Source organism: Grammomys surdaster, unplaced genomic scaffold, assembly GCF_004785775.1.
Source record: "Grammomys surdaster isolate TR1022 unplaced genomic scaffold, NIH_TR_1.0 129, whole genome shotgun sequence".
Classification (NCBI taxonomy): Eukaryota; Metazoa; Chordata; class Mammalia; order Rodentia; family Muridae; genus Grammomys; species Grammomys surdaster.
In genome coordinates, this window is record NW_021604587.1 from 3,089,872 (window position 1) to 3,099,373 (window position 9,502).

Here is a 9,502-nt window from a genome sequence, read left to right on the forward strand (position 1 = left end):
TATTAAATGTAAGTATATCCATCTAAGGGAATAAAAGCTGTTTAATAATATTACTAAATTGGGTCTTGAAAAATCAGATAATTTTGTAAAAGTTACAAGAAAACAGTATTACTAGGTAAGTGATAGATCTTTTCAGCCACTAGACCAGCACTCGGCTCAAGCGTTAGCCTGAGTCTGCATTGAATACTAAGGATGCTAGTCAGGAAGAATCTGTCACTGAATGTCCTTTGAGTTAGTACAGATTCAGGATGGAGGTGAAAGCAGTTCAGAATGCTAGTTCCATAACTAAGCCATCTTCCTAGAGCGGTTCTCTGTATGTTGCTCATGCACGTGAAGACAAGAATTAGTGACTTTGCTCTTAAGAGTCCACTCATAACAAGCACGGGCAAGTGTGACAGAGTTAAGGAACTATTATTCCTCTGTGAGACAACAAAGAATTCATTCTCTCCAACCTTAATATCTCAAAATAAGACCTTTCTAAAGTAAAAGCTTTTAAATCAAGTGCTATGATACACATATGTTTGTAGTCCCAACTGCCACTTGAGAGCCAAATAGAGGATTACTGGGAGCTGAGTTCAAGGCCAGCTTAGGAATATATATAGCAAGATCTTACCTCAAAGGGAAAAAAATGAATGCCAACAAACATACATTTTAATGGTCATTTTATGTGGGCCTTTTTTGATTACTTCTTTACTGCCTGCTTATCTTTACATGATTTTTTGGACTTAGATTTTGTTTCCCCTTAAAGTCTCATATTCAAGATTTGAGCAGTGTTAACAGAGAAAATCTGGAACCAACAGTAGGAACCCTGTTACTTGGGAAGATTTCACACAGTAAGAAGGGAGCTCATGTATGTCAGACAGGGATGATTTCAGATGTGCATGTAAAAATGTTTTGTGTGTAAAAATGTCAAACAAGAGAAGCACCGTATTCCTAAACAATGATCCCTCCATAATTCTGATTAAAAGACAACTCCAGAAAGCATTCAATAGCAACAATGTGTTTTACTATACATCTCAGATTTATACATTTCATATATGCTTTTAAAGCTTCAATTATCAGATCAATACAAAATAAAATATATATATATTTATATATGTGCAGCAGTGGTTCTCAGGCACAGGATTTAGGAGGAGGATGGAGGGAGTCTTTCCTTGGCATGTACTGTCAACCATGATAGTGGAACGTGTCCTTCTGACTTAGCTGCCTTGATTGAATTTTACTATGGCAAACAGTTCGAACATGTATGCTATTGCTCATTGGAAGGATAAGATTTGAAGTAAGTTTATAGCCTGCATTTTTTGAAGTCTTTAAGACTTAAATGCTTACTTTCCTCCTAATAGAGCTCCAAGACCATCCTATGAAAATAATATGTCCACAAACTGTCTGGAACACCTGCCTAAGAACCACTGCCTATGGTTATTCAATGTCCTCAGGCCTCACAGGATGAGGTAATGGTATGATGGATTTCTTCTCAGTGTCCCTGGAAAGTGCTTTCCTCATATCTGTTAAGAAGCAAAGATTAATGTAAGCAACCAATACCAAACTTTTTAAAATCAAACTGAGTGTATAAGTTCCCATCAGGTTTTGTGACCTCCCTGCAATCCTAAGTGGTATGTATGTACTTACAAGACTCCCACAGTAATTATGCCAGCTGCTAACCAAATCCCACCTAGAAGCCAACTAATATATTCTTCCTTAGTAAAAGAACACGTCTATACCAAGAAATGATAATTTATAGAAATTAACCACTGGCTGGTTAGTCTATGTTAACTATTCCTAAATGTAATTCTTTTGAATTATTAAAATGAATATTTAGGCTTGTGGAGGGAAATAACTATTTTGACTTTCTCTTGGAGTTACTGCCACAGCAGGAAGCTTACCATAGGCATCCTCGTCAGGCTCCCCATTGCTGGCTGAGTAGTACTCGATGACTGTCCTGTAGACACTATAGCCCAACTGCTTGTACATGTTGACGGCAACTTGATTGGATACTCTTACAAAGAGATCAACAAAAAATCCACCTTTTCTTTAGAAAAAAAGAAAAGAAAAAAGAGGAAAAAAGGAAATGTTAAAACTATAAGAACTCTAGGGAATCTGGTATGCATCTTTAAAAATACTATGTATGGCACTACTGTGGATTACATGCCTGTAATCCTAGGACTTGAGACCGAAGGGGGAGAACTGTGGATTCAAGGTTAGCCTGGGCTACAAACATAATGGGCTCAAGGCCAGCCTTGGCTACAAAATGGCATAAAAAGAATCCTTGGTTTTTGACTATTTGGGGATGGTAGTAGACATCTTTTATAACCATTTTACTATTTAGAGTAACTATTTCATAATACAGAAAAAGGACCCAAGTATAGCTGCTGTAGGATACTGGGGATTACCATACTTTCTTTCGGTCAGTAATACCTCCCCCTTTCAAAGGTCTTCACATCCTGATTTTGTGTCTAGGCTATTAACTCCTTGTTTACTCCCTATTAAGATTTCATTTTTGGTTGTGAACTTTATTTATATAAGCATAATCAGTTTGAGGATTGCTTTGTGAGAGACCTCAGTCAGTACTGAGCCTATTCTCATCACTCTGTTTAGCCTTTCATTGTATGAATATACAATTTGCTCATGGTCCTCTGGAAACATTTCTAGTTCTATTGTAGAGAATGTTACTATGGATACTTTTGTTGAGCATCTCATGATACAGTATCTAATGAGGGATCCCATTGCTGTCATAGGTATATCTATGCACACTGTCAGCTTGATTAAATTCTAACCTCTTTATTCCAAGCCCACTCCTAGTGTATACAGTATCTTGATGTGACCTTAATATACATTTCTAATTTCTAATGAGAGGTCTGTGTCTACTGACTGTTTAGATGTCTCCTTCCGAACAGCTCTTAATGACCCTTCAGTTTTTCCCCCCAGTGGCTGCTATGTGTATGCTGGATATTCTGTTTGAATTTTCGGTAAGCATCCATCATGTTACTTTAGGCTGGTTATCTCTGGGTGAACAAAGCTACTCCACTTTTACTAAGCGGACAAATGAGCCTTCCCTGTATGGTTAGCACTGTTTACAACCTGCTTAAAAAGGCTCAGTTTTTTTTGTTTTTGTTGTTGTTTTTTTCGAGACAGGGTTTCTCTGTGTAGCCCTGGCTGTCCTGGAACTCACTCTGTAGACCAGGCTAGCCTCGAACTCAGAGATCCACCTGCCTCTGCCTACCAAGTGCTGGGATTAAAGGCGTGCGCCACCACCTCCCGGCTAAGGCTCAGTTTCTACACTGAGGACATGGGAGCCTTCCATATTATACTGTTGCTTTTCCATGTCCATGTTTTGAATGAATCTAGAGTTTGTATGTAGTAAAGCAGCAACCAGGGAAACATTTTGCCCATCTACTTGTCCCACCATCTTTACAGAAACCTCTACTTTCCCACCCTGCTATCCAATACAGCCTCAGGTACACCAAGACCCTTAGACACATTCGTCATTTCCAATCTTCTGCTCTCTAGCACCAATAGTCTGTGCTGCACACTGGACCTGAGAGGGCAGAGCTGCCCATTGTTGAAGAATATTTTGTCATTTTTGTTGCTGGTTCTTCTTCCCTTGCATTCTTATTAACAACACTGTCAAAAAACCCGAGTAGGATTTTGGGTGTGATTACATTTGCTCTAAGGTCAGTCACAAAGCTTACAGTATTTTCCATTTCCATCTGTTAGTCACTTTAATGTCTTCCAATAGTTTTATAAACATTAAGAGTACTCTCAGGAGGTTTTGCTTAGACTTATTTCTCAAGCATATAATGCTTTTGATGCCAATTTCAATACTTTTTTCTGATTTTATTGTTTAGTTCTAGGGACTTGTACATTCTTGTTTCTATCTCTGACAGCAGTTTGCTGCCTCCCAATCCTCTTCTCTTGTTTCTTACATGCTTTTGCTGTGTAAATTTCCAGAACATTATGAAACACTCTACAGTGCTTTGCTGCTTCCCTCACTTCTGTTCTCTAGACTGCTACAAAATACACTGCACCTAATGAATAACAGTTGTTATTTAGTCAAACTCCCTGGGGCTCCTGGTTATTTACCAACAGTTTTTCTGCAACTAGTGCCCTCTGGTGACAGTTCCTCGGATCTTCCTTCCTTACATCATCAAGGACGCCTCAGCCTAAAGGCTGTAAAACTGACCTTACTTATTTATTACCGTGGATACCCAGACTGGCCTCAGATCCACAACAATCCTCCTGAATGCTAGGTTTGCAGGTGTGAGCCGCCATACTTGGACTGGAAGTCTGACATAACTCTTATGTCAGGAATTGTTTAAGTAAAGATAGTGGGACAAGTGGATGGCAAAATGTTTCCCTGGTTAATGCTTTACTACATACCAAAAAAAAAAGTCCAGCTATTACTAAGGTAGAGTAGACTTACAAACTTTCTTTTTGCATCACCCTCAAGCTAAGAATGTCTTTTAAAACTGTATTCCTGCAATGAATTCTGGGTGGTTGCAAAGTATTTACTCTCTGCACTGGAAAAGCTTTGCTGACTTCTGTTCTGTACCCTAGTTGATTTCTACCAGAAGGTTCTTACAAAGAAGCATGTTCAGCTCTGGTTAACAAGTTGTCTAGTTTCCAGGGTATATAACATTGTTACATCTTGAATGGATTCAGTTTTTAAAATCTCTTTGTGAATGTGCATGTCTGTGTGGCATGCTGTGGTGCATGCGTAGAGGTCAAAGGACAACTGTGGGTCTTTGTCTTCCTGCCTTGTTTGTTCTCCACTATGAAAATCCAGCTATCTGGCTCATGGGCTTTTAGGGATTGTCTCTATCCTCCATCTTGCCTTAACAACTGAGCCAAGAAGTGTGTTACAAACAAGTCCAACTTTTTACATGAGTTCTGAGGATCTGAACTAGGGCCCTCATGTTTGCATCAAGCCATCTTCCTACCCAAGTCAGTATGCAGTGGCCCCTTACAATGGTAGTAAGTATCCAACTATAATGTATTATCATTGTGAGCAGTCAACTTCCTTTTTGGCTATCATTTGCAAAATATTATCTTTATTTTCAATCTTTATAACCTTACATAGCTCCTAATAAGCATCTATTTTTTTTTTATGGCACTGCTGGGGTTAGAACCCAAGGTCTTGTACTTGACTACTGACCTATAGCCTTAGCCCATGTCTGTCTTTTCACTGTAGCCATTATTCATTTATAGCTACTTAGTTTTCTCCTTATTTTTTACTCCTGTAACAAAATTATATTCTTGCTTTAGTATATATCTAAACAAGACATGAATATAATGTTTATCTGTGTACACACACAAAACAATGAAACCTCAGAAACTGGAGAGGAAGAGAGGTTAGTAACTACCTAAATAGACAGAATACTAGTTATAGCCAAGGTTATAGCTTGTTAGAACCCATTTCCTGTTTGCCTGTCTGTCACACAAACTTACCTTCCTTCTTATATTCAGTCCAGGGAGAACAAATGGGTTTGGGGGTGTGTGGGGTTTCTTTTTTTTTTATTTTGAGACAGGGTGTCTGTGTAGCCCTGGCTGTCCTGGAACTCTCTGTAGAACAGGCTGCCCTCAAACCAAAAATCTGCCTGCTTCTGCCTCCTGAGTGCTAAATTAAAGGCAGGTTTCAAAAAAGAACTTTAAAAACCTCCCAAGGACTTTTTGTTAAAACTACTTCCTTGCTGGTGGTGGTTCACACCTTTGATCTCAGCACTCAGGATGCAGTGGCAGCCAGATCTCTTGAGTTTGAGGCCAGCCTAGTCTAGAGAGAGATCCAGGACAGCCAAGGCTGTTAACACAGAAAAACCCTGTCTCTAAAAACCATTATAAAAAAAAGGAAACAGCGTTTGATTTTCGTTTTGTTTTTTGAATGGGTTGGTGTGTGTGAATTAACTCAGAGCATTTGTGACTAGTTACTTCTGTAAAAAACTGCCTTTATTAAAGTCCAATAATCCTGTGGAAACAAAGCCTCTAGGTCTGTAACTATCCCCTTCCAGGCCATTTTTTTTAGGCAGCAACTTGACAAATGCCATACAGAGGCATTTTGTGTCCCTTCTAGGAAATGCGGGAAGCCTTCTCTTACATAACTGTTGCTTTTTTCTTTTCTTTTCTAAAATCTTTCACCGTGAGTGAGGTGTAACAGGTCTCTTTAAAAGCCATATTATTGGCAGTTACTAAGTGCCTCAAGAGGAGCATGGGATGTTTAATTTTGTTTTAAAGACAAGATATCCTTTGTAGTCAAAGTTGACCTGACAGTCACTGTGTAGACCAGTCTGGCTTCAAACTCAAGAGATCTGTCTGCCTCTTTCCTCTGCAGGGATGGGATTAAAGGCATGCACTCCCATGCTTAGCCCTGGCCACAGGCTATTTTATATGATCAGGAAAAACATCAAAACTCTTTTGATGACAGACTCTTTTTATAAAATGGGCTTCTTACACTTGCTATGATTAACTAGTGCTTACATGCAAAACCAATGGAAATGGGTTACGTTCTATTTGTTTCAGGGTTTAAAAGGCTATTCAGTGCTCACAGTGTACTTATCCCTTGGTGGCACATTTTATTTCTGTTTTTCTATAGATGGCTATTAGCTGTTAGAGTAGAAACGAACTTCAAACTGAACTACTTTGGGCCTAGAAACATCTGCCATAGTGCTACCACCACCAAAGATCTTCCTTGAAAGGTTGATCTCCGAGTCCAGCTAGCTTGTTAGCTCAGCTGTGTATGGCTGGACGCAAACACTGCATGAATTTTCCTCAAGAGCAAAAGAGCAGCAATGGTACTACTATGAATTGGGCAGAATTGTAGGAACTACTGCAAGCTAAAAATGAAATTCCTGTAAATCTAAAGCCATGACAGTTCTTCACACTCATAAGAAAAAAAGCCCTTCAGATATTCAACAGAAAAAGGAAAAACAGAATTCATAAATCACGTGTAAACAGGTTCTCACCTTTCTGAAATTTCCTCTAGTAACTCCATAAGTTTAGCAGCCAAGCCAAGCCGGCGGAATTCAGGGGCGACAGACAGAGCTGTGACATGTCCATGCCACTCTTCCCTAGCTACTGAGCCTTCTGCTTTGCCCATAACTGCCAACAGAAAATCAAATCAGTAATTAAAACACTTAATTTGCACAAAAATTCATAGTCTGTCATTCGTCTCTTTTAAAATAAAAATGTACCAAAGTTTTAAAGTCCCATCATCAAGCCAATGATTACCACTTTGATTTAAAACTCCACTTGCAAATGGTTATTGCAAAAGATTATTAAATGATAAACTAAAACCCAACAACAAAGACTAGGATACTTTTTGTTCAAATAAGATACATTTGAAATAGATTTAGGTTTTTTTTTTTCAAATAGCTACATTTAAAATTACATTTACAATGTATGTATGATTGTAGCAATTCATAGCTCAAGATTTTGCTAGCAACTGGTTAAATGGATATGCCTTAATCACTACCTTATATACAAAGTAACCATACAGAAATCTAAAGGGAATGATCCACAAAGACTACATCATTTCTGTTATGTTCACTGCTGTCTCACTTGGCCTAGTGCAAGGCTGGACAGAGAAGAGATGTGGTAAACTGTTAGTAATTGATCTGAAAATAAAATTCCATCTTTCATGATTTACATCAAATTCTAGAGTAAAGCAGACTGAAACCTGTATTAAAATCTTTACTCACCCAAAAAAGTACTAGTGGTACTGTACTTACTATAACCCATTAGTTCTCCGCCAGGTGCCTCAGCAACGATGAAATACTCTGGCCAGTGCGCAAGGTACTGTAAATAAAAAGGAATCCCATACTAGAGCTGTTAAGGAATGAGAGACATAATAAAGAGCAGAAGCAAGTTTGATGGTACACGCCTTTAATCCCGGCACTTAGGAGGCGGAGGCAGAGGCAGGCACCAGTATGAGGCCAGTATGGTCTACATAGTGAGTCCTAGAACAGCCAGGGATATGTAGAGAAACAAAACAAAAACTACCATCAGGCTAGAGAGGTGGCATGGTGGATACAGTGCTGTCAGCTGATACCTATTCTCCACATAAATGCTGGATGGGCTTGGCTGCCTGCTTGTAATCCCTGCACTTGGGGGAAGCTGTGTAAAGTGGAGAGTGATTAGGAAAGACAGCTGAGTCAACCTCTAGCCTGTGCATCCACCCTTCACACCCACATGCAAAACCACTGTCACTTATCCCCCACTTAGTACACTAATTTCTCTAATACCATGAAATGGAGTATTTACATCAGCACTAATCTTTAATAAAATTGCCTGGACATCTCTCTAGGTGTAGAATGCATATGGTGCCATCTAGTAGTAAGCAGAATCTCGTACAGTCTGCCCCATAGTGATCAGATTGTACTTATGTGTGCCATTTATCATCTGAGATTACTTCCTGTTCATGGTTCATCTACCCTGCCACTGGAAATTCAGAGTCTCTCTCAAATTTATTCTATCAACTGCTTGGCACCAAAACATTTGTTATTTCCTAAATTACACTGGAAAATTCAATAGCTAGTTTCTACTTTGAGTACAACTATGCAACTATTAAATTTGTAAAGCAATCAATTATGTTCAGAGGAACTGCCTGCCTGGCCTGGCATGTGCCTGTAACACAGCATTCCATCAGAAACATCTGTAGTTCAAGCCAGACTAGGACACAAGGCAAGGCCCTCTTACTCGGAAAGAAAGAATAAATGAATGGTTACTCTTCAACAATGGGATGTCCATACTGCTAAGACTCACTACCATGTTTGTTTCACCTTATGTCAGCTTTCTGGTGCAATCACAGAAAAAGACACTATTAATAAACAACTAAAAAGTTCCCAGGAAACCCTCTCAGCACTGTTAGCTTTGAAGCTCCTCTGAAGGACAGCCACTTCTTCCAGAACTCGAGGTGGCAGGCCAGCTGGTCTTCCTGTTGTCCAGCAACCGACACTACCACCATGAGCTCCCCTCTATCCCCTCTCCTTACATAAACACTAGGGCTTATATAGTCAAGGTGTAGGGTAATTTGTAATCTACTATTTTCCCAAAGGGAAAATTTCTGTGATATGAAATTCTTCGAAATCCTACATATTCATGTAAGTGATTTGAGGGCCTTTTGGTTTTTCTTTTCCATTGTTTCTGATGTGGCCTCTTGATGCTTGTACTTGTTAGCCGTGTTCCTTTGCATGTGTTCCTCTGCCAGGAGACATCTCAGTCATTTCTAATTCTAGAAAATGTCTAGATCTTTTATGTCCTTGATGAAGACAGCTTAATTTATTATTTCCTTATTGGTGAATGTGAATAATATTCCAATTTTTTAATGTAAGTCTCCTCACTTTTATGATGTCACTTTTTTTGTAAAGGGACAATAAGATGTGGTATTGGGGACCAAGTCTGTCATACCTACCCAAACTCAGAACCACAGATGGTATGTATATTAATCAACATGGCTGTATCCTGGAAAGGAAGGAAGGAAGGAAGGAAGGAAGGAAGGAAGGAAGGAAGGAAG

At 39.1% G+C, this 9,502-nt stretch overlaps 1 protein-coding gene across 2 annotated transcripts in view; it reads right to left on the minus strand.

The window, feature by feature from the left end:
* Positions 1-984: 984 nt before the first annotated feature.
* Positions 985-9,502, minus strand: part of Naa20 (N(alpha)-acetyltransferase 20, NatB catalytic subunit) — a 9,483-nt gene continuing 965 nt past the window's right edge. The window contains exons 1-4 of one of the 2 annotated variants that reach the window (XM_028754591.1): positions 7,719-8,622; positions 6,954-7,089; positions 1,884-2,029; positions 985-1,505 (exon numbers count right to left, since the gene is read on the minus strand). In XM_028754591.1, coding sequence (XP_028610424.1) covers positions 1,420-1,505; positions 1,884-2,029; positions 6,954-7,089; positions 7,719-7,728 — 378 coding nt within the window. In that variant the 5' untranslated portion in view covers positions 7,729-8,622 and the 3' untranslated portion in view covers positions 985-1,419. Of the gene's footprint in view, positions 2,030-6,953; positions 7,090-7,718; positions 8,623-9,502 lie in introns of those variants that run through there. The other variant, XM_028754598.1, reaches the window with a different exon arrangement.